The 24,563-nt window shown below is 38.1% G+C and overlaps 1 protein-coding gene across 1 annotated transcript in view; it reads right to left on the bottom strand.

Moving 5' to 3' along the window:
• Window positions 1-16,752, bottom strand: part of LOC150109779 (uncharacterized) — a 33,443-nt gene extending 16,691 nt beyond the window's left edge. Inside the window, exon 1 of the mRNA XM_090410022.1 lies at window positions 16,576-16,752. Within this exon, the coding sequence (XP_090266148.1) occupies window positions 16,576-16,609 (34 nt within the window). The 5' untranslated portion in view covers window positions 16,610-16,752. The remainder of the gene's footprint in view (window positions 1-16,575) is intronic.
• Window positions 16,753-24,563: the final 7,811 nt, after the last annotated feature.

Raw genomic sequence — 24,563 nt, 5'->3', positions numbered from 1 at the left:
GTTTTCTTCAGAGGAGCAGTTCTATGAAGCTGAATTTAGTTTAAGGAATTGCCTAATAGAATTTTTCGGAATTTTATTCTTGTGGCTAAGCTTAACTCAACATGTGCGGATTAATTCACTATCTACCATTGCTAATATAGCATTGTGGTTTCTGCTGTCATCTATTGAATAATTATAACTTTTCCTAATTTTTCATACGAACAGGATCTTAGACTCTTTATTTGAAATGGACCAATCACCACAGCAGTATGTTAACTGTTTTCGATAAGTTGCTTTCTAGGAAAGCACCTATGGGTGTAACTTAAGCATGCGATGGTAAGAGCCTAACTGTTCACAGAATAGTAAGCATGTAGTCCCTTCTCATTTTCTTTCTTTCTTTTTTTTTAATTTATTCATTGAAAATTCTTATAATCATTCCATTTTGAGTCTCAACATCAAACTGTGTACCTGTCTCTTTCGATTGACTGCACCAAGATTCTTTATTAATTTCCAGTACTAATGAATTATACAGTTTTAACAGTGGTGGATTAGTTGACAATCATTTTGATCTTGAGACTGAATGTGATTCTCAATTTGAAGTGCAGGACTTTCCTCATACTGGGTCATGAACAAAAACAACATGAGGCAGAATTATAACTCCAAGTTAGGAGGAAAAGAGGGGGGTATCCCTAGGAGAAAACTTCTTCGTGGCATGAAAAGGAAAGTATAAAGGAAAAGGTGAACTCAAGATTCATACAGCTGGTATCAATATAAGATCTTGCTGATAATAATAGCGAGGTAATGTTGATCACAAGAGAACGAAGACCTGAGTTCCCACTTAACCATTTCATCAGTTCGAGTTTCCCTTCCTCATTTGTATATAAACACTGGTGTGACTCAGAAATCACTTTCTAATGGTGAATGGTTTATAATGGTGGATGGATCACCACCTGTAAAAGATACAGTAATCAAAATAGAGTTACCACCATTAACACAGATGTTGACAAACAATAATGTGTCTTCCGATGTACATCATAAAGAGGACACGTGAATACCTGATGACAAGCAGCCACTGTTGAATTTGTTGACACTCAACCTCATCTTAAATTATTAAAGCCATGTGAAGATGGTCAACCAATAGTTCATTGTTCTATATTCTTTGAAGTTTTTTCACATCCGCTCATATCGCTCAAGATATAATTCAAGATCACGAGACCAGAGCCTCCACCTTATCTGAAAACCCTCCTCTTTTAGCTTTTATTGACACTCTACACCAAGATAATAGGCAGTGGTAAGGATATTTCTGAGTTGCTTGCTATTCCTGAACCAAGTAACAATTAGACATCAGATATGGATGTTTCTTCTGTTTATCCACAATTTAAGACATTACCTTCAGTTTTGAATTCTATGCCCGTGAGGATTGTTTATCGTTTCTTTCAGTCACTGTATTGTCTACTTTTCATTCCGGAAAAAAATTTACATATTCAGAAATGAAGTAGAGCAGTGGTTCTCAAACTTTTTACCTCTGAGCCCCACCTGACAAGAGAAAACACTGTCACTCCCCCCCCTCCAGTTTTATTTATCAAAATAAAAGTCATACTAAGTTTGATGTTTTATTCAGGTTATTTTGTGTTTTCTACATACTATTTAACAATTTTTGATACAAAATAATTAAAGTATCACAATATTAGCCCTACAATAAAAATTAGCTTTAACACTTGCAATTAACCAAAATATGTATTGAAATGAAATAATATTTAACTAACAAGTATTTAATTTTTCTCTGTAAAAATAACCAAACATTTAAATGCTAAAGTGTAATGTGATGGATGGGCCTGCTTTTGAGAAGAACGTGTTTATCAAAACGTGGGGTGTAATATCAGAAATGGCCACTTTAAGTTCTTCAGTGATATTTAGTCGTGAACGATACTTTGACTTCATAGCTGCCAAAGCAGAAAAGCCTTTCTCGCATAAATAAGTTGTTGCGAAAGGAATAAGGATCTTCAATGCTGTTTGGTCAAAGTTGGGAATTCCTTTCCAATATATATCCAGAACTCTGACAAAGACGATTACTTAAATTTACTTTTCAGTGAAGTATCACTAGTGTGATCGATGAGTTGTTCTTTCTCATTTTCAGAGATGATGGGTCAGGTGCATTTTCGAATGGGTTTTTAATCCAATAAGATTCATCAAAATCATCACAAACGTATTTTTCTAAATGAACTTTCAACATTATGAGATGATCAAGTAGGCAGCTTTTTATCTCCATTGGAAGCACTGGATTATCAGTGTCTTGTACCATTGACACTAGAGTAGGGAACATGTCTAGCGTGTCGCTTTCCATACTGTGTCTCCAGAGCTCTAATTTTCTCATGAATGCTTTAAATTTGTCATTCCAAGAAAGTACAGTTGCCTCATTCCCTTGAAGTGAAGTGTTGAGAATATTCAGTTTCTCAAATATATCTGTGAGGTAACCTCACAGATTACTACCTCCTTATTGCTGAAACTGTCTTCCAGCAAGTGGTTTTCCCCATTTAAAAACAAAGCACCTCATGTCTCAACTCAAACATTCTCTTTAATACCTTGTCTCTTGAAAGCCATCGAGCATCACTAAAAAACAACAAAGCAATGTGTTCGGCACCCATTTCCTTATGCAGCATTTTAAAAAGTCTAGACTTTAGAGGATTTGTCTTGATAACATTGACAGTTTTTACAATCGTCTGCAGCACACTTCATGAAGAGGTGGACTGAGTTAGCTGCCAGAGTCTCCCAATGTATCATGCAGTGAGTCCATACTGCTTCGGGAGCAGCAGCTTTAATTTTTGCTTGTAATCCAGCACGGACTCCAGACATTGAACGAGCTCCATCTGTACCAATGACAATACACTTATCCCATGATATATCATTTACATTAAAGAAAGCATTAATTATGTGAAAACGACTTTGAGCTTTCGTTGTTTTCAAGATAGGCTCACAGAAACGCAATTCCTCTCGCATATACACCTCATCAACAGAACGAATGTACGCAATCAAGTGGGCATCTTGATGAATATCAGTCGCTTCGTCCACTTGAAGTGCAAAGCAGTTGCTACGCAACTTCTCAATAAACTGCTGACTTAAATCGTCAGAAATATCTGAAATTCTTCTACAAACTGTGTCATTAGAGAGGAGGATATTTCTCAATTGTTGAGCAGAAGAGTCACCCAACATTGTTGATACCATGCCATTCGCTGCTGGTAAAATCAGTGTTTCCTCAATTGTGTGTGGTCTCTTACATTTAACAATTCTATGAGAAATCTCATAAGAGACTAAAAGAGCTTTGGAAGACACATTTGTAGTTTTAGCAAAAGTTATGTGGTGTGGACTTCAAGCCCCTAAGCTTTCTAACAAAAACTCTTTTGGTTTATTTGTAAACTCAGGTTGTTTGGTTTTAAAATGTCTCTTTAATTCGTTAGGTTTCATACTATCTGCAGTTAAAATACTTAAACAGATTACATATTGCGGACGTTCTTCATTAATGATTACAGTTTTCGTAAAGCCTAGTGATAAATAGTTCTCATCATACCCTCTTGTTTTCACACTCCGAGTAGCTTCTTTCCCACCACTAGTTGAAGGAGCGCTGGTATCTTCATTTCTATCACTATTCAGGAAACGCTTCATGATCAATTGTTCATAATCAAGTCAACTTTAAGAGGTAAACAAATCAGCACAATTGCACTGAAACAAGCGTCAATGACATATCGCTGCCTTGAAGAGGATGCGGCCGCTGCCGAACTATCAACACTGCCTCTGGCACACGTGTTTTATAAGTGCGAGTGAAGAAAATAATTATTAGTTATTTTGAAATTCATGATAATTAAAACCTGTATTATCAAAAGTTTTTCTTTCTGTATTTTTATTTCTTGTTATTTTTAAAACTGATTTAGGGCAGTTCTAATTTTTATCTGTAGGAAAGTATGCCGCGCACCCTTTAAAGCTATTCGCCCCCCTCCCCCCCGTGGCGGTCGCGCCCCACAGTTTGAGAACCACCGAAGTAGAGGATTTGAGGACACGGATTAAGTCGGGGAATGAAGAAATTGGGATACTTCAGAAAAGATTGGCTAATATAAAACTTTCAAGAGGAAATGAGAGACAGAGAGAGAGAGAGAGAGAGAACAGAATGAAAGCTTGTGCGGAAAAAGTATAATGGTACTAAAAAAAACGAAAACGTTCCTAGAAAATGACAGTATGCGAAGGAAGGATTAATGTAAGGCAAGATGACACGAGAGAAATATGTGAGACTGTCGGGAATGAGAGAGGTAAGGATGCTAGCGTAGATGGAAATAAAAGCATGGATCGAATGAAGAGTTAGATGTAATGAGAGATAGCTTGCTTATGTCTTCCACAGGACAAAGCGTAAGCAGGATAGGCTGAATAAACGTTTTGCCAGTGGTGCTGAGAAAATAAGTGCAAACTAAGAGAAAGGAATGCTCGTGAAAGAATGCTAGTGAGAGTAGAATGAAAATTTTGTGTGGAAATGCCATCATAAGAAGAGTTCTTTGTGAGTTAATTGAGGAAATGATGTTTCCCAGGGGATTAATGAGGTTAGTGACGTTAGTCATGCTGTTAGCATGCAAAAAAAGTAAAGTGAAAGAGTTGGTTGTTTTGGCATCATAAATGACTTGCGAAGAAAAGCGGTAATTGCAAGTGATCAATGCATGCGTTGCAGGAGGATTGAAACGCAGTATCTGGATGTGTGCAGTGAGTTTGATGGCCGAAGAGACTTACATAAGGCAGATGGTTTGCACTTGAAGGGATTTGGTGTTAAGTGTTTAGAAAACGTCTTGTTGACTGTAGTAGGTTTGATATGCAAAATCAGGGAAATAGAGGACCCACTTGAGGGGGCATGTAGGCACCATTAAAGCAAACAGATGCGTGATTGGAAAAATAATGCTGTCTTTAGTTTCTGAAGTTGTGAATACAAAGCATAAGGTCACTTATGTATCTCCAAGGCACGTAATTTATGTTGACTAATTTCAGGAGTATCAGGAACAAGAAGGAGGAATTTTTAGCATGGTTAGTTCCTATTAGTCGATAGGCATTCGTATTAGTGAGACGTGGTTGGTTGACTAAGGATGATATAATTATCGTTATATCGTTAATTATCGGCATAAAAATTATGGTTAGAATATATGTAGGTCGGATTGACAAATAGAATGGGAGGAGTAATAGTACTAATGATATGAGATGAGTGACATTCCGATAGAGTGCTAATCCAATAGGAAATCAGAAAACTGGAAAACAGTACATTTGAAGCTGTCTAGTGTGAGATACCAGATAACGCTGCAAAGTATTTGGTTGGCTGCTGCTGTAGGCCAGGGAAGGCGAAAGATTATGTAGGTGATATGTATCGGCAAATAAATTCAATAAGTAGAGGGCGGATAATGATTAACTGTGACTTTAATTATGGGATATTGAAGGAAAGGTCGTATGGGAGGAAGGAAATGAAACTTATGCAACTTCTTTGGGAAAATTTTCTAAATCAGCATGCTACGGAAGGCACAAGGGGATTGAAAGTGTTGGACGTTGTGATTACATCTGACGATCTGTGTATAACTAAGATGGATATATTACCACCAATCGGTGAGAGGGATCATTCATTTTTGACCTGGGCGGTGACTAAGCATATGGAATTGTCAGTAAAGAAGGCTTGATTGGGAATTATGAGTGGGAACTACGAGAGACTTAACGAGGTAATGAGGGAGCATAGACTTCAGGGAGAGGGGCGTTAGTAGTGCGTGGGAAGTGGTAAAGGGTGTTTGAAGGAACAAGTAGGTAACCGCATACCAATATTTAGGAGCATATATAAACTGGGAATTAAATGGATAAGATAAAACATTAAGCAGGAATTAAAGCAAAAGGGAAGCGTGTGGAAGGGTTGCATAGATAGAGGCGATGAGGGAGCCATTCAGCAGTATAAAGCGCGGGCCAAAAGACTGGTATGGTAAGAAAGGCAAAATCGAAACAAAGAAGATTAGCCTAACGTGCTAAGAGGGATCCGAAAAAGTTCTTTCAATATGTGGCAAGAGAGAGACAGAAAGAATGACCACCGTAGAATGATTTTGAAGAATGTAGATGGTAGTACGGAAGTGACGGAAGCAGATGAATTTGCTTGCTGAATTATTAAATAACATTTTGCAAGGGTGAAGGTATTATAGTAATCCAGGTGAAGATATTATAGTAATAAATATGTAAGGGATTAATGGAAGAAAGGATAGAGGGAGACGAGATATATAGGATTTTATAGAAGCTACATGTCGATACCCCAATGGGATTGGACCTCACATCAGTTCATGTATTACGAAAATATGCAATGGAATTAGTAGTCCTTTTGATTAAATTGTTTAACAGGAGTCTCAGCTCGGATCGAGTCCCAAGGGAATGGAAAGAACTAAAAATACTCCCTTTACATAAAGGTGGTCCCAAAACAGAAGTAGCTAATTATAGACCAATTAATCTTTCAGGAGTGAGGATCAAAATATTCGTACAAAATCCAGAACTAGGTGAATAGGAATGTGATATTGTGTGTGGAGAAGAGGAGGGTTAGCATGACTTTGTGAGTAGGTCACGCTTCAGTAGCTTATTCACCTTCTACAATTTCGAAAATTATGGAGACAACTACCGTGTTTGAATAAAAACTTTAGTTTAATAATATAACTAAAACCTACATTCGACGTTTCGACCTTTATGTCAAGGTTATCTTCTGGAGCATACAACTATACGCAGAAAACAAGCTACACTACAATCAAACTGGTTTGTTAAAGTTACTGACCAACCGCTACAACAATTGTTGGCCTGTCCTCTGGTAAAAAAAAAAAAAAAATTATACATCAACGCTAGTCTGTTGGTTGTAGAAATACATTGGGCGCAACAACAAGTTTATGTATCTATCTACATACATATGTTAGCATCATGATTGTAAGTGTACATTCCAGCCAGTTGGTATGGAATGGTTTCTAATACTAGCTGAAGATTGGCTAGAGTCCTGACTTATGCTGGATCTTATATATTAGGTTGGCTGAATGTGTGCCATCCAGATCCTTGGAATTTTCATGCCATCTTTGTTGTTGATATTTGGGTGGTTTATCAGAATTTTGCAGACTTCCTTAAATTTCCTTTCGTACCAGGTTTTTGTGTAGTGTAAAGAGAGGGTGCTTTTCCAGTTAATTTGGTGTAAGGTGTTGAGCGCGTGATCTGAGAGGCCTGCTTCACCATAATGGTTATATTTAATGTGTCTAATGTGTTCTTTCTTACGTATAGGGATTGCCCGTCTTGTTTCACAATGTACGGTAAGTTACATGTGCAGCGGATGCAATAGACTCCAGGATGTGCCAATGGGAGGAGAGGATCCTTAGAGGAGCTGAATATGGTTTTAAGTTTAGTGGGTGGTTTAAAGGTGGCATTGAGGTTATAATGTTGTAGGATTCTGTTGATTTTTTCTGATAACCCTTTAATGTATGGGATGTCTATGGTTTTACTGTAATCTAGATTCGTTTTTTTGTTGTTTTATGGAGTATTTTATTAACAGTATTTTTGTTAATACATTATAAATGTGTCGCTGATGATTTTTAGTTCTTGTTTCAGGGCTTGCTGGTTAGAACAAATTATTGTAGCTCTTTTTAAGGGTGTTAATGACTCCATATTTTTGTGATGGGCGTTGGTATGAATTAGCATGCATGCATTGGCCATTGTGTGTCGGCTGTCGGTAGACCGTGAAGGATAGACTGCCTGAAGAAAGACGTGCGACTAGTGAACGGAAGCGAGTTTTGATTTTCGATTTCGATGGTGAATTTCATGCGTTCGTGTTGTTTGTTCAGGTGGCTAAGGAATGTGTTTAGCGTTTGTCGCCCGTGCTGCCAGATCGCGAACACGTCGTCAACGTATCTAGGCCAGACTGTCGGTCTTAGCGGGGCGGAATCAAGAGCCCTTTGCTCAAAGGATTCCATGTAGAAGTTAGCGATTCGTGGGGAGGGGGGAATAGTGGTGAGCCCATGGCTGTACCTTCTTTTTGTGGGTAAAATTTGTTTTGCCACACGAAGTAACCGGACTGTAGTACGTGGGCAAAGAGGGCCGTAATGGCGGGCTGAAATTTGTTCTGTAGTAGGAGAATTCTGTCATTGATGGGGACATTTGTGAAAAGTGCAGAAACGTCTAAACTGACTAATAAGTCGTCTTTATCGAGTGTTATGTTTTTATTTTGTTTATAAAGTGTTGTGTGTTCTTTATGTAGGAGGGAGAATCACCTACCAACTCCTTGAGTGTTTGCGCTAATTTCTTGGCTAAGCGGTAACTTGGGGCTATCTATTTCTTCCACAATTGGTCGAAGGGGAACATTTGGTTTGTGTATTTTCGCGACCCCATATATTCTGGCGGGGGTGGGGGCGCAAAAAACATTTACGCCTCAAAAAAACTTGTCGCCCTATGCAAATGCACGTCTTGCACCGTCGGTAGAGCCGGCCCTGGGTTTGAGTTTTTTAATCGTGTCCAGTGGCCAAGAAGTGAGAGACTTGAGTAGTTTCTCTGTTTTATCCTTTATCCGGTTTGTTGGGTTATAATTTACCAGCTTATATGTGTTGTTATCGGCTACTAGTTGATTCACAGAAGTATGTATGTTGACTTGTCAAGGACGACAGTGGCATTGCCTTTATCCGATTTCGTTATTATTATGTCTTGGTTGGCATTGCTAGTTTTGTTATTGTGAGATTTTTCTGTATGGTTTTCTTAATGTTCAGGACATTACCAATTTCTAATCGTATTTTATCGGCTATATTGTTAGGTAGGGACCTGATGCCTCTTTCTATGTGGTAGATAAAATCCAATTTGTTTACCTTTTTAGGTATTATTGCATAGTTAAGTCCTTTATTCAGTAGTGTAAGTTCGCCGCTGTTCAGGATGTCGCTTGATAGGTTGATCACATGGTTCTTACTTGCCGGTGGTTGGTCGCTCCTTTTCTCCCTGGAGGTCTCCTGATCGGATGGATTCCTGTGATTGGCCGCCATATTTTGCCGTTGTTTCAAACTATGGAATTTGGCCTTGAGTTTTTCTTTATTCTTTTCCAGGGTATATTTGGCCGAATTGTCAGTAATTCTTTCAAGTACTTGTAGAATGTCTGGATTAATATAGTTCAGATTGTAATTTTGAAACCAGATTTTGAGTTATTGCTAGGTTTTGGCGGGCTTTTTGGCGGGCTGTTCTCTGAGCATTGCTTTTGCTGTGCGGTCATAAATAATTATTCACCTTCTCTAATAAAGTGATGACAACCAAATTAAATAAAGGAAATGGTTACTCGGGATACTGTTGGACTTCGCAAAGCATTTGATACGATGGCACGTGGAATTCTGATAAGTTACATCATATTGGTATGGATATGTAGCTGGTGGTGTGAATAAGAGAGTGTTTGATGGGGAGATACCAGAGAGTAGAAGGCCTGTGACTAGTGGCATATTACAGAGCTCTGCACTTAGATCATTACGATTTAATTTATTCATTAATGACATAGGAAACAATCTGAGGGAGAAATATTCTGTTGTTTGCATTTGATGGAAAATTAGGTACATCCAGTGGTGAGCTAAAGGGGCTTCTGGGGGCATCTTTGTTAAATTTTTCTCAAATTTGTGAGCCCCTTGTGCTTCTTGTTTAGTAATCTTGTAGAATTAGAAAATACCATCGTGAAATGTATACACGCTGCTATAACTGCTACTTTAAATTCATATGGATTTTCTGATAACTATATAAAAATTCATCTCATTGCATTTTGTTCTGATGGAGCTAGTGTAATGTTAGGAAACAAATCAGATGTTGTAATCAAACTTCTACAAAACATTTTCCAACTTTGTGATTACCAGCATTGCGTAGCTCATCGTTTACAATTAGCATTAGACGATTCGATAAAATACATTAAAGAAATAAATCATTTTGAAATATTTATGGATATATTATATGCTTTTTATCATCAATCAACTAAAAATCAACGAGAATTAAATACGATTGCAAAATACCTTGGTATCGAAATTTTAAAGATCGGGTGTGTTTGGAAGCTTTATGCAAGCATTTAGCATCGAACGATAAATATAAGGGCTTTTTTCTTTTCTTTTTTTTTTTTTTTTTTTTGCTCGACGATGCGAGCCCTTTGTTAAAATTTCCATAGCTCACCACTGCAGAGCGATAATCAACAAAGATGATGTTGATATTTTTCAGGATAATTTAAATAGACACAGTATGGGCATAAGAGAACAGATACCAGTTTAATGTTGGAAAGTGCAAGGTTATACATTTTGAAATGAAAAGATTTCCACATTTGTACCATATTGATGGAACTGTACTCCAAAAATGGATGAAGCCAGGGATTTTGAGGTTGGTGGATAGGGAGTTGAAGTTCAGAAGGCATATTGCAATAGCGGATGAACAGCTCAGGAGATATTACATGGTTGTTGAGGAACACACACACACACACACACACACACACACACACACACACACACACACACACACACACACACACACACACACACACACACACACACACACACACACACACACACACACACACACACACACACACTTGCAGAGAGGGAGAGAAGAAGGTTATTATTCCTCTTTATAACGCTTTGGTAATTTATTATTACGCACAGATTTGATCTCATGGGATGGGTTTTCTGGAGTTATAGATGAGGTGGAACTGATATAGAGGCAAGTAACTGAGATGGTGGCAGTACAGCATAATGCTCCATATGAAGAGAGAGACTGAAGATTTATTTACAGAAACTGGGTTGATCTGTGGATAAGGGTAGATATGATAAAGATTATATAACTTGTTTCGGGGAGTTTACAGGATTGATGTAGACGAACTATTTCAGTGGATGAATGATGTGAGGAAAGTTGTAGGTCTCCCATGTAAATTGAGCAAGCGTGCTGTTAGCAAGGGAGTAAGCACTAGATTTTTAGCATGGCAAGTGGTCAATGAGATAGATTGTCAGTCAGTTGTGTGTGCTTTGTCAGTGGATGATTTCAACGCAAAATATGACAGGTATCGTACAGGTATTAACATTATTGTTAAAATTAGTATTATTTATAATATTTTTATATTAATGTTTTTATAATGGCCCCCGCACTATGGATCTATGGACTCCATGGAGGTGCCTGCAGTAATAATCATATACCTCAGGGAATGCAAAGGCACTCTGACATTACTTCATGATTGAGATTGCATTATTACAAACTTCCTCTGAGCACCTTTCCTTCAAATTAGTTTGTTATTTGTCAGATTCCAATATTTTCACATTCTGAGGCTCTACCAACTGCATCGACTACTCAAAGAAGTATTTTGTTGATTTCGTTATTTTAAAATATGTCCACATCACTCTACTTGAAACTGCTTGTCTGTCATGAAGTTTATCTTTGCGTTGACTAAATACCACAGCTACTCCCTCCTTTCTATTATTAGTACTTCCTGAACATTAATTCTTACATTTATTATTTTGCAGAATCGAACTTTTTTTTTATTCTTTTTTCTTTTGTCTCAGTGACACAATGACATAATTTTTCTTTAATTCTTCTGCCATTTCCACTTCTTTTCAGTTAATGCTTCTTATAATCTTTGTGCTATCTTCAGTTCTGGTGACGTGAATGTAATTAGTATCAGTAGATGTGAGTTTTCACTGTTCGGTCCAGTTCTTCTGAAGAAAACAGCGGGGTTTCTGTTTAATCAGACGTCCAATCAGAAGGGTGTGAAGATTCATCGTCTGTACCATTAATCTGGTTTTGTGAAAATCAATAGAGAAAACATTTTAGTGGAATAAGTCGCAATATTTCCAAAGTCTTCCTCTTTCGTTCGTCATCCACATGAATTAACACTGATTGGGTTTATCCCGCGAAGATAAGGATTAAGCATTAGGTCCGATCAGAAGGTGTGACAATTCATTAGACTGCACCATTAATTTTGCTCGTCGTGTTCTTTAATCGATCCCTATAATGAAGGTAAGTCGGAGATGATGATTTCCTCAAAATTATTTTAAAGATAATTTTGAGGGAAAAAAAAAAGAAATGAAATGACGTAAAATCGACATTTCTTCACAGTGCAGTTGATTGCAGCGCCTTTCCAGACACGCAAATATCAAAGTATTTCTCGACCTTTTAGAATCCATTTGGACAAGAAAGATCCGGAAGCGCAGATGTTCGATGAGTCAGAAGATGAAACTGTCATCGACACAACTAGCGAATTTTCTACGTTTACCCGTATAAAATAAGATTCAGGTTTTTTTAACTTATGGTTTCGTAAGTATTGCTGGCTACAGTATAGCTTGTGAATAAAGCTGGAGTTTTGTAACCCTCGTCCGACAAAGTCATGTTTTTTTCGGGCCACCATGATGCCTTTTTTGTAAACCATGGCTTGGATATAGTTTAGGAATTCTGAACAGAGTGATGAATGAAAGCCTCGATTCAAAATTGGATAAATTCTTTAACAAAATCGCAACAAATATGGATGCACAGATCGGAAACAGTAGTCTGAAGAGCAAAAAATGAGGAGTAAACGTTACAGAGTTCTTCTCAACTAGCAATGCTGTAATGCAAAATCACGTGAATTATGTGATTTTGCATTACAGCTGAGAGGAGGATGTTTCAAAAGGGATTAAACTCGAAAGAAATTGTGATCTGAATTACAAAGAGGAGAAGTCATCTCGAGTGTACCTGGAAAGTGAGCTGCTTAAGAAAAGATACGCACTGTTGTGTACGTGGAGAGGATTTGCATGGATCGTAAGTCGGAGATGATGATTTGTTTTGAATTGTTACTTACAGCAAACATCTCTGCTTCCCTTCCACCACGATCAGTGAAATTCAATAAAAACGGAGCAGTTAGAATTGTGGATATTAAAGTCGCCACGGATTAAAGCATCGCTGTTAAGCAATTTTAACTGCATGAATGATTTTCAGAATTGGAGACAGCAGATGGTTAGAAAGCAAAAGCAGGATCATCAAAGATTGAACGAATATAAGGATTTGGGGGAGGGGGCAATTATAAAATCTATAATCATATTAAAGAGGATGTTCAAGACGTAGCTTTATTGGTTTGGTTTTGAAATGAATTTGAATTACAGTAAGGTGGAGTGGATTAAAGAAGTTTGTTTTTGACAGCATCATTGAGAATAAGAAAGCATATAAAGCTTGGCTTAGTTCTTGAAGAAAATTGGAATCGGGAAACGTAACAAGCTATTAAGAGAAACGTGGTGAAATTAATTGTACAAAAATTTATGGAAGACTTTTGGAACAGAGTTTGTTCTGAGATTAATCACTCGTAATGATATAATTAGTCAGCTCGAGCTTGGAAGACCATCAGATCATGCGCGTAATGATCCTCCAAGAGAAAATCAAACCACAATCTGGATGAACATTTTAAGGATATTTTGAGAGAGAACAGGAAGGAATACATTGAAGGAGACATAGATTCGAGAGTACAGCAGCTAGGGATATCCGTTTTTCTACGAAGATGCCTTGGCAGGGACAAGTAATGGGAAGGCAAAGCCCTGCTCTGAATAATAACAATAATGCTAAATGAGGTTCAAGAAAGAAATGGGATTCCTGATGAGTAAGTAGTTACATCACATATAATTTCCCTTTTTAAATGGTAATAAGATTAATACTTCTTGTTTCAGAGGGATTAATGAGGCCCCATGAGCAGGTTATTAAAATTATAAATTATAATATCAGGTACAGAAGAGTCTACATCAGATGAACAGGCAGGTTTTATTGCTGGATATTTTTATGTGGATAATATTTTCATCATAACATATAGCACAGAAAAGACAGTCGACAAAAGGCGAAAATTTAATTAATGATTTTCGATCTTGCAAAGGCTTTGATTCAATTCGGATGAGTACACTCTATGAATCAGTGAAAAAGATGAATGCGAGTCGATCTTGAGTTTAATTAATACAACATATATATATATATGTTGTATTAATTAAACTCAAGATCTGGTATCAAGAGAGAGAGAGAGAGAGAGAGAGAGAGAGAGAGAGAGAGAGAGAGAGAGAGAGAGAGAGAGAGAGGGTGTATAGCAACTGGTATGTGTAAGTGTATGTGTTGGGGGAGGGAGGATCTGGTATCAACTGAGTATGTATCGTCGAAAAGTCAGAAATAAGATCTCACAATTTTGGATGCTGGAAATAAGAAAATATAAGATCCATCTCAAATACGAGAACGTCTAACTTGATGCAGTGACACGTTGGAGTGATCAACACAGGGCTGTGGGAACTGAGAGTGAAGACGGTATCATTCATTTATTCAATATTGTTTCCCTACGATTAGGTGATACTTGCTCAAGATCAGGATGACATTGATTTTCTGACGAGGAAATTGGTAGATATTCATAGCAAGGGAGGTTTATATTTACCAAGCCTTCTCCACCAACTAACAAATATTTTTTTAACTGGTAAAGGAGGCAAATACATATCCTCCTAGTCTGTAAAATCAAGGAAGGATGATTTTAGATGCTTAGGATCTATTATGAATAAGTCAGGAACATGTGTAAGAAAGATGTCGATAATCGTGACAACCAAGTCCGTAATGCAATGGGATGGAGTGCTGAGGAGAGTTCAGACTTTTGAGAGAAAACCAAGAAGATGATACTCCAAAATGGCGAGCGCTCTGATAATTGATAGAAGGGGTGGGATAGGATACACTTCGAATGTGGTACAGAAAATTCGTATAAGAGGTGTGAAGATGGATAGCTTAAGACGAAGTATGTGTATCATACGTTCAAAGAGTTTCTCATGGAAACCTTTATGGCGAATTTCAATAAAAATGTGATGGACAGCTTGGAGCGGCGATCTTTATAGTGGTATGCGCATGTTCATCGGAGGCCAGAGGAGAGATGTCCTAAGAGACATGGTGATGGATTAATGAATTGGTCACCACCAGGAAGACGGAAGAAAGGACAGCCTCTACTGATACTGGGAGGAGGAGTAATGAAGGCGAATCGAATCGAGCCAGAGAATTGCAAGAAGGCTGCCGGAATGACCACTCACAATAAAGAAGGGATTATAAGGGAACTGCTATGCAGTAGAAACGTCTTTTAACGGAAAGGTGATATTCATGTAATAATTACACGAATATCTCTAAATATTATAAAAAGAAACTTTAAAAAAACGTTCAAGAAAATAGGACTGAGAGTCAATTAGTATTCCTAAAACATTGTAAATTTCACGCCGTCTTCCCGAATTTTATCTGATTTAAAGAAAATATAAATACAGCCAAAAGAATCTATCGTAAAGCCAAGTTAGATCTACTCAGTGAAAGAATTTCGAATACAAAAAGTAGTCTGGCTTTTTTTGTTCAACAAAAAAAGATCTTTAATTGAAAACCTTAACAGTTTCTGGATACTGATAGCTTAAATGAGTTTATTTCTAATAGTGAAACACAAGCAACACAGATACAAAATAATAATAAGATTACTCTTATCAGTAAATTTGAGAATCTTAAGAGAGTACAAAATACATGTGATAAAAAAAAAATCCCGCATCAATTCAGGCAAAGTGGTAATAAACAAATCCTTTCAAATTATTACAGATGCCGAGAAAGGTATTCTCAGCAAAGGCCTTAATTTCATTCCTTCACCAAGATTTATTCCCAAAGAATCTCTTCTTACTAAAATGGAAAAAGCTACTTCACTCCTTCCTACTCATTTGGCTAAACTTCTTCGTATTGAATCCATTTTTATTATTAATAATGCAAAACTTTCAATAGATAACACATCTTATACATAACAATTCCTTATAAGCGAAATGCCTGTCGTCCTTCTTAACAGTTCTGTTTCGCTAATGTTCAGTTTAAAGATCACCATTTCAGGAACATTCTTAGGCTAATATTAAAAATGGTAAAAAATTCCCGAAAATCGTTGAAGCTATTCAGAAATAGGATGCTCTCATAAACGCGTAATTTCTCTGTTACAAACCCCCTTCGGTCGCTTTCTCTTAGACGTTCTCTTTCATCGTGAGGCATTTTCAACTGGAATTATCGCAATGGTGTTCTCTCTGACTGGCCATTGAAATGTCTGCACTTTCCACAGAACGCAAGAGCAGCTGCGTTCAGCGCGCTGTTATCATGTGCACATTTTAGCATCGTCCTTCTTTGCAGAATACACTGTTCATCTTATTCGTTTGTCAAATCTACAAAGGAACAGCCTTTTTCTTGCTGAGTTAATCAAGGCTTTAAACTTTCATCCGTTCAGAGACACGCGCTAACACATTTCTTGTTTCTTCTTAAGAATTTGCTGCTCAAATTTTCAACATCATTAAAATGTTAATCGTGTGTAATTACGATCATGTGCTCGTCTCCCCCCCCCCCCCCAATCCCATGACAAGGTCCGATTAGTTCGACACTCGGCGCTCAGCGTAGTTACTCTTGTAACTACGAGCCTGTTAACGAACACATTACATTTTGTCTTGTTTTTGTAGCATAATAACATTTGCCGGTGAATGAATACTAATTGATACACGAGCGTCATTCTTTGAACGTTAGTGTTTGGTAGATTGTCACATTAAGTCACATAAACAGACTTACCTAACAGAGTGATGACAACAGTTTCCAAATTCATGATGATGGCACCCAAAAAATATTTCGCCAGCACTTGGACAGGAATCGCTCTGAAAGAATGACTTTCGCATCTGTTTTCTTGAACTTTCACAAATCTGAACAGTGAAGGGAATCAGTGACCAGATGATTTGTAATCGTGAGCTGCTAATTAACGTACAATTGGGTAGCGCCTCAAAATACTTCCGGTCAAGAATTGTTTCTTTTTTTTTTTTTTAATATCGTCCAGATATTGTGACATAGTTCCGTCATCTATCACGTCAAACACCAGGAAACTTGATGTCTAATTTCCTTCTGGCGCAACCACGTGACCTTCCTGATAGCGATAAAAAGCGGATATTGAAGTGGGCTATGTCGAAGTTTTGCGTATCTTACTAGTGATCTCATTTTGAAAAAAGGGGGAGGCGGTGTAAATACTACTTTTCATTTATATTCCTTAAGCATTTCTGCTAACTTTATGGACACTAAGCTAATATATGGGAGCCTGATGAATCCTGTGTTTTCTTCTTCATTAGAAATTTCTCATGTTAGGTGATTAATCTGGAGATGGTGTGCTCTCAATAGCCATTTTAAAAGAAAGTTTCTTAAATGATAAAGTTCTTTGGCTAGTTCCTCGTGGTCAGTAATGAGTCGGCGGACTCTAGCTCCTAATGTGTAAATGATACCCAATATTTGAGGTCTATAATGATGAGAAGAGGCATATAAATATCTCTCAGTATATGCAGGCTTTCGAAATATAGAGACTTTTAATTTTTTAATGCTGAGCCTGTACACAGAGGTTGGATGATTAACCTATAGTACATTAGTACCGTATATGGATAGCAGTTTTGGAAGGAGAGACATGTTTACATTTGATTTAAAGGACTGTATATTGTGTTCCTTGGGGAACACATCATGGGGAAGACTATTCCACAATACCGCAGTAGCAGGGAAGAAGGAGGAGGAAAAGAAACTTGTTCTGTGGGTTTCAAGGTGTACTGTGAAAGGATGTTGGGCGGAAGCTGTACGTGTTCCAATGGGCTTAGTACAGAGTGGGAGAATTATCGACTCTGTTTCAGATGAACATTTTCCATGCAAATATTTATATAATATACAAATTGCAGCGACTAAACATCTATGTGAAAGTGAGGGGAGTGAGTAGGCAAGAGATGGGTCATTAATAAGTCTAATTGCTCTCCTCTGTATTCAGTCTAGCATTTTGAGGGAGCTTTTAGGAGCCTCACTCCAAATGTGAGAACAGTATTCCATAGCTGGGCGGATTTGTGATTTGTATAAGGTTAATGGCTGTTCAGGGGTAAAATAATCCTGAGCGAAAGAGAAATCCTAGTTTTTTGGAAGCTGAGGATGCAATAGTTGTGATGTTTATGCCAGGAGAGGCCTGATGTCAAGGTAATTCCGAGAAGATAAATCTCATCTTGTCTGGGAATTTGAGTGTTATCAAAAACAGTGTTGAGGGAAGTGGTTCTTTTTTGTGAGAAATAAGACAGAACTGGATTTTACTAGAGTTGAAGTTGACGGTGTTTTTTGAGCTTCATTGGAGGAGGATGACTTAGAGATAAAATTAAGGGAAGTTGTGGTTGATGTTCTATGGGTTGAAGTGAGTCGTGTAGCGTAAGGTTTATCAAATGAAAGGGAAGAATGCAATGTGCTGTCATCTGCAAAACTGTCTATTGGGTTGGAGGTCAACTGAAATAGGATTTACAGAAGGAAACGGATTGGTGAGAGAACTAAATCCTGTGGGACCCCAGCATTAGTTGGATGATGAGATGATAGGAAGCCACCTACCATCACGCACAGTGTGATGGTAGATGCCAGAGAGAAAGCTAGCAATCCATCTGGAGAAGTCCTGAAGCAGTCCAAATCATATAAGTTTTCTTAGTAAGCCTTTGTTCCAGATCTGGTCAAAGGCTTTAGAGCTATCAAGTGCAGCTACTTGGGATTCTCGAAATTTCTCCAAAAATTCTTAAAAGTAGCTCTCTGTCAGGCCGAGCACTACCTCATTCGCCTTGTGTTCATAGGGGCCGTGATTCCCGAGAGCTATTGGTGACCGCTAATTCATAAGTAGTATAGAAATAAAAGACAGGACATAACATAAATAAAAAAAATAATTAGGAAAAAATGTTTGGAAAATTTTCTACTGTTTTTTCCCCTTTTTTTTTCTTGGGGCGGCCTGGGCACCCTGTCCCTCCCTGGGTACACCGCTGGTTGTAATGACTGGGAAACGTTTTAAATGTCAGCTATGCATGCATTGAAGGCAAAGTGTGAAGCCAGGAGATTAGCTTTTTCTGTGAGTGATGTTGCAATTAAGCCATCTTGGTATGATAAGGGTGGGAACAGTGTTGGACAAAAGTTACGACCAATTGCTTTGGCAAGAGACCAAACGGCATGGCTGCCATTTAGACAGACTTCAAATTTCTTGATTTTTGCCTGTTCAAATTCTGTTTTGGAAGCATTGATAATTTTTTGCATCTGTTTCGCGCTTCACTATATTCACTGAAGTGGGATGGAGTTCTTGATTTGAGTCAGTTGTGGTATGACTGATTTTTCATTTGTACAGCCTTGGCGCATCTTTTGGAAAACCAGAGTTTGGATAGGAGACAGCAGTTCAGAGTGTGGGAATGTATCTTTTTATGCCAGTGAGGATTACTTTGGTAATGGTTTCAGTGCATATGTTTGGATTGGAAGACCAGAAACAATAGTCCAACCATGGGAACGAAGCATAGTAGTCTCGGAGGATGTCCCATTTGGCACTGTTATAATGCCAAACTACTCTTGTTTGGGTGCGACAGTGTAAGCTTCTTTGCATTGGGGAGGAGATTAGCACTAAGATGTAGCCAGAATTACCCAGGGGGGGTCACTACATTCACTGCATATATGGAAGGGTCATTAGTAAGGAAGAGATCTAATATATTTTGGGAGTGATTCGGATTGTTTGGTATTCTGTTCGGCTTGTGAACAATTTGTATTAGGTCATTAGTGATGGGAAATGTTTCATCATCTTTGCCTACAGGATCTATACAACTGGAAGAGGAAACTCAGTTGGTGTTATGGACATTAAAGCACCTAGGAGGATGATTTCACTATTAGGAGAGTGGAACTGGATAAAATCAACTTTTAAGAGAGGAAATTAAAGAGATCGGAGTGGGTGGTGGTGGTATCGGTAGAGCGACAGAGACAGCAGATGAATTTTACTGAGTGGTGGAGGGATATTTTCAACCAAAGAAAGTCGAAATTGGGCGATTCTAGGTTAGGTGCTCTCTGTCAGTATGTCAGAGCGGATATATGCGCAGGCGCTACCCTTGGGTCGAAAGGAGTTAAATAGTATATAGTTAGGAAGGTTGAGAGGGATAGTGCTGGGGAGTAAGGTTAGATTTGAGATTCTGTTAAAAAGAGTAGGTGGGGTTTGGTGGCCTGCAGATGACAGTGGACACTATTACGGTTGGAGTTGAGACCATGGATGTTGAAAGTGAATATGCAATACGCGCGATTGAGGCAACTGTTATTAACCCGATTTCTTAGTTAGTAGATGGTCCAGAATTGGGAGTGAAATATTAGATTCCAAATTCACATGAGAATTTTATGTTAGGATGTTGACGATTCAGGCACTCATGAAAAATCAAATATGAAGGTTGTCCCCGGTCGCTGACTAAGAATATATCTTCAACGTACCTTTTCCATAATTTTAGATTATGATGATATTCTTCTAGGGCCTTGTTTTCTGATGTTTCCATAGAAAGATCCTCGTTTGCCAGTTTCTATGGAAACTGGTAAACGAGGACTGCCCATGACTAGATCAGGGTTCTGTTGTTATACTGTTTCTTTATATTTGAAGTAGCCAGATGAAAAACAGTGTTTGAGGAGTGGTATAACCTTCTTATAGTATTTATCTTGAAGCAGTGCAAGCAGATCATCAGTAGGAACATTGGTAAACAAATTAACTACATCAAAGATTGAAAAATGTCATGTTCATCAAGGATAATATTGCTGTTGCTTGAAACAAAATGCTCGGAGTTTTTAACAAAGAATGGTAATTGTCCTGTTAGCCCTTTAATAGTTTAGCAGAAAATATGTCGGAGAATCTATCCCTTCTACTATTGGACATAGAGGTGTAACTACTGTATGAATTTTGGGTGTATGTAACAGTATATTTAAAGACCATAAGCTTAGGTCAATAAATTCAATTTCAGTTTTGTTATGAAGGCCAATTGATCCATCTAGTTCATTAACTAAGATTATGTTCTTTAAATATACTGTAATAACATGAAATTATATCATTGTTTTCATCCATAGTTCAAGCCAATAGAATTAGTCAAAGTTTGTGAATTACACTTCTGCACTACTGGGCTGCCTCAACAGAGTTTCACATTACGTTTCTTTTTTATCACTGAAAATGTGCAGCAAAATACCTGAAAGAGAAGTTGTGAATTCTACATACTTAAAGAGTATTCGACTTTTATTATGGTCTTCTCAGCAGAGCTGGAATGACTAAATATAAATTTAAAATAAACGAAATTTCTTTACAAGTATCTTGTGCATTTAAGCTAGCAAAAATATTCTTCTGTCACAGCTACCAGGAAGGGGTTGTAACCTATAGCACATTTTGATAAGGGAGATAAGGGGGTTCAATTTCTATGTGATTTTCATAGACTAATATTGGTAAACTTCTAGTATACTAGCAGAATGCCTAGTTAAGGGAGGATAATATTATTATTTTATTATTTACACTATTTTTAGAAATTTAGTTCGTTTCAGGTCTCCAATAAGCAGAGTACGACTCGCACAACACACCTGAAATTCATCTCATATAATCCAGAAACGGTACTCTAAACAAAGCGCTTTCGGAAGTCACATCCACTTCGTAGATGACAGTTTTGGGGAATGAAATTGTGTTACACTTACCAGCGACCGAATGTCTTCGACCGTACTCAGTACTGGATGGTGGATCGAGGCGGTTTTCATTCGAAAAGAGCGTCGATCCACAACTTGCTAAACCAATCATCTTCAAGTTTGCGAGAAATTAATGAAAATTAACAGAAATTCAGACAGTAAGTAGACAGGTGTGTAATAGGAATACGATGAGGAAGTGCATTTCATTATCCACTGGACCTTGTTATGAGCTAACATCACCTGTCTGTTTGTAGTGAGTACCAAACACTGTGGTCCATTGTGATAGACTTTAATGATAGAAGATAAAGACAACTTTGAGTGCATTTTCAAAGTCTTTAAAGAAAGTAGTATTACTGACGAGAGGTACTACACACAAAAAGCGCAGGGTATAGCAGTTCTAGCAGAAACACTAGAGGAATCATTTGAAAATAGGCTTTGCCGTTTTTGAAAATCTCACTAAGAATGCGTTTCTATCGCATGAATGTTTTTTATGCTATCTACTTCGACATCGTTTGACATTTTCAAACAGGTAATGAAAATGACTTCAAATAATACTTACTCGCATGCATTTTTTAATTGCTGCTTGTTCTCATTGCACGAATGGCAAAGTATGTCAAGTAAGACTAAAAAGGAAACTACTCGTATACAAGTAGCAGTACAGTCTATTCAGACTCTTCTTGTTTAGTTCAGTTATCCTGAGAGTGATGTAGCACTCCTGGTATTTATCAATATCTTAGAATTTCTTTCAAAAATTGTTAATAGTATAATTCTTTAATGAACGTAATCATCATCATAATAAAATTCATGATATATCACCTCACGAAATATTTGGATCCTATTAGATGAAACAGAAGTCAAAGAAAGGAAAAAAGGTATGTTGTGCGATTTCTGTTGCAACTGGCTTCATATTTCCTGCGCGAAAATAAACCTACTTCTGTACGACGTACCTCCCTTCCGTAAAACAAATACTAAACCTAGGCAAAAGAGCCAATAACCTCGAGCAACAGCTTAATACCGTGATCGATACCTTCTCCTGCAAAATCGGAAAATTGAAAATAAAGCTCGAGATGCTCGACGTCCAGCGCCCGACCACAAGTGCGCCCGTGCCTGCTAACGAACTTAGTGAACTAATCACACCATCGGTACACGAGTCGCTCGAGGCCGAAAATAGGAAACTCAACACTGTTATCCTGAACTTTCCGACGGAAAACGGCAAATCCTTAAAAGAAGACGTCGGCAAACTTGCTGGAGAATGCAATTTCGATCCCAGAAACATCGTCAAATGCCATCGTATCTGACCCATAAACAAAATAAAGGGCGGAACGAACTATCCTCGTCTCGTGAAAGTGACCTGCGACTCACCAATAAACAGCACCAAATTTATGACGGCGATAAACAGCAAGCTAAAGGACACTTGACGCGCATACTTGCTCGACCTGATTCAACCTTTGCCCAGAGAGAACAAGGACGCCAACTCCGAAGACAACTAGAAGAAAAACGCCAAAATGGAGACAGCAGTTGGATAATAGATTACGAACAATCCAAACTAGTTCAAAAACCAAAAAAGACCCTCGGTGTCAAATCCATGCCTAACAGAACCTTGCATATCCACTTCAGCAACATCCGTGGCCTCAATTCCAACCTTAATAGCATCCACTACCATCTGCAGTCCACCAAACCCCACCTACTCTTTTTAACAGAAACCCAAATCTCTCCTTCCACCGGCACAACTCATCTCAACCTTCCTAGGCTAACGTAAATAACCAGCGTAAGAGTGGGCGAGTTTCTGAAATGAAGGGAAGAGTGTTGTATGGTGACTCGTTATTAAGAGGAGTGATAGATGGGAGTGTAACTAAATCGTACTTACCGGGTGCGAAATTTAAGGATGTAAGTGAGAGTATTAGAGTGCAAAAACAGAGGGTGAAAGAATTAATAATTGTGGCGGGTACGAATGAATTGAAAGGTGATACATTTTTTATGAGAGAGGACTTGAAAGTATTGTTAAAGGTAACGAAAGAAAAGAGCGACAGAGTTAGAATGGTGAGTCTGTTGCCGCGGTATGACAGAGAGGAGTTTAGAAGGAGGACCATAATCGCAAATGACATTATATGCATGTTATGCAAACGGTGTGGTGTGGAATTCGTGGACGTGTGGAATGAGTTTGATGGGCGAAAGGCGACTTATACAAGATGGATGGCCTGCATTTGAATGGACTTGGTGTGCGAAGACTGGAAAAAGTGTTGCTGAATGAAGTAAAAATGGATGTGCAGAACCAGAGAAACTAGAACTACCAAGGATGGGGGGGGGAGTGGATATGCAGACATCAGTAAGACAGTTGAGTGTAAAACTGTATATAATGTACCTGAGCCAGCACTAAGGACAAAAAATGGGAATGGGACATTTAGAATAACGCATCAAGATAGGGGTGGAGCAAAGGGATCACTGCATTTCATGTATACTAATGCCAGGAGTATTAGGAACAAGAAGGAAGAATTTTTGGCCTTGATTGGCTCTTCCTGGCCACAGGTTATTGGCATTAGTGAAACATGGCTGACGAAAGATGATGTAGTTAGTGGGATAGAATGTGTAGGTTATAGTGTGTTTAGGAGGGACAGAGAGAATAAAATGGGGTAGGGGTATTATTGATGATAGCTGATGAACTGCAGCCAAGGAGAATTGAAGTTGTATCGCAGGATAGTGAAAGGAGCTCATTTGAGGCTATTTGGTGTGAGATTGGGACTGGCAGAATAAAATATACAGTTCGGTGCTGCTATAGACCAGGTGATGGAATAGATGGTAGAGATAGTATGCATAAGCAAATTGATGAAATGAGTGGAAGGAGGGTACTTATTATGGGGGATTTTAATTATGGTAACATTGATTGGAAGGAGGAGAGGACACATGTGAGGAAGGAAATGGATTTTATTCAATTATTGAGGGATAACTATCTGAGACAGCATGTAATTGAAAATACTAGGGGTGTGAGAGTACTTGACCTGGTAATAACATCTCACAATTTGACTGAAATGAATATGACCATGTTGCTACCTATTGGTGAGAGTGATCATAAG

Source organism: Typopeltis vanoorti, chromosome 1 (genome assembly GCF_054136105.1).
Source record: "Typopeltis vanoorti isolate ZY-2024b chromosome 1, IOZ_Tvanoo_1.0, whole genome shotgun sequence".
Classification (NCBI taxonomy): domain Eukaryota; kingdom Metazoa; phylum Arthropoda; class Arachnida; order Uropygi; family Thelyphonidae; genus Typopeltis; species Typopeltis vanoorti.
This window is presented reverse-complemented; position numbering and strand designations above follow the sequence as displayed.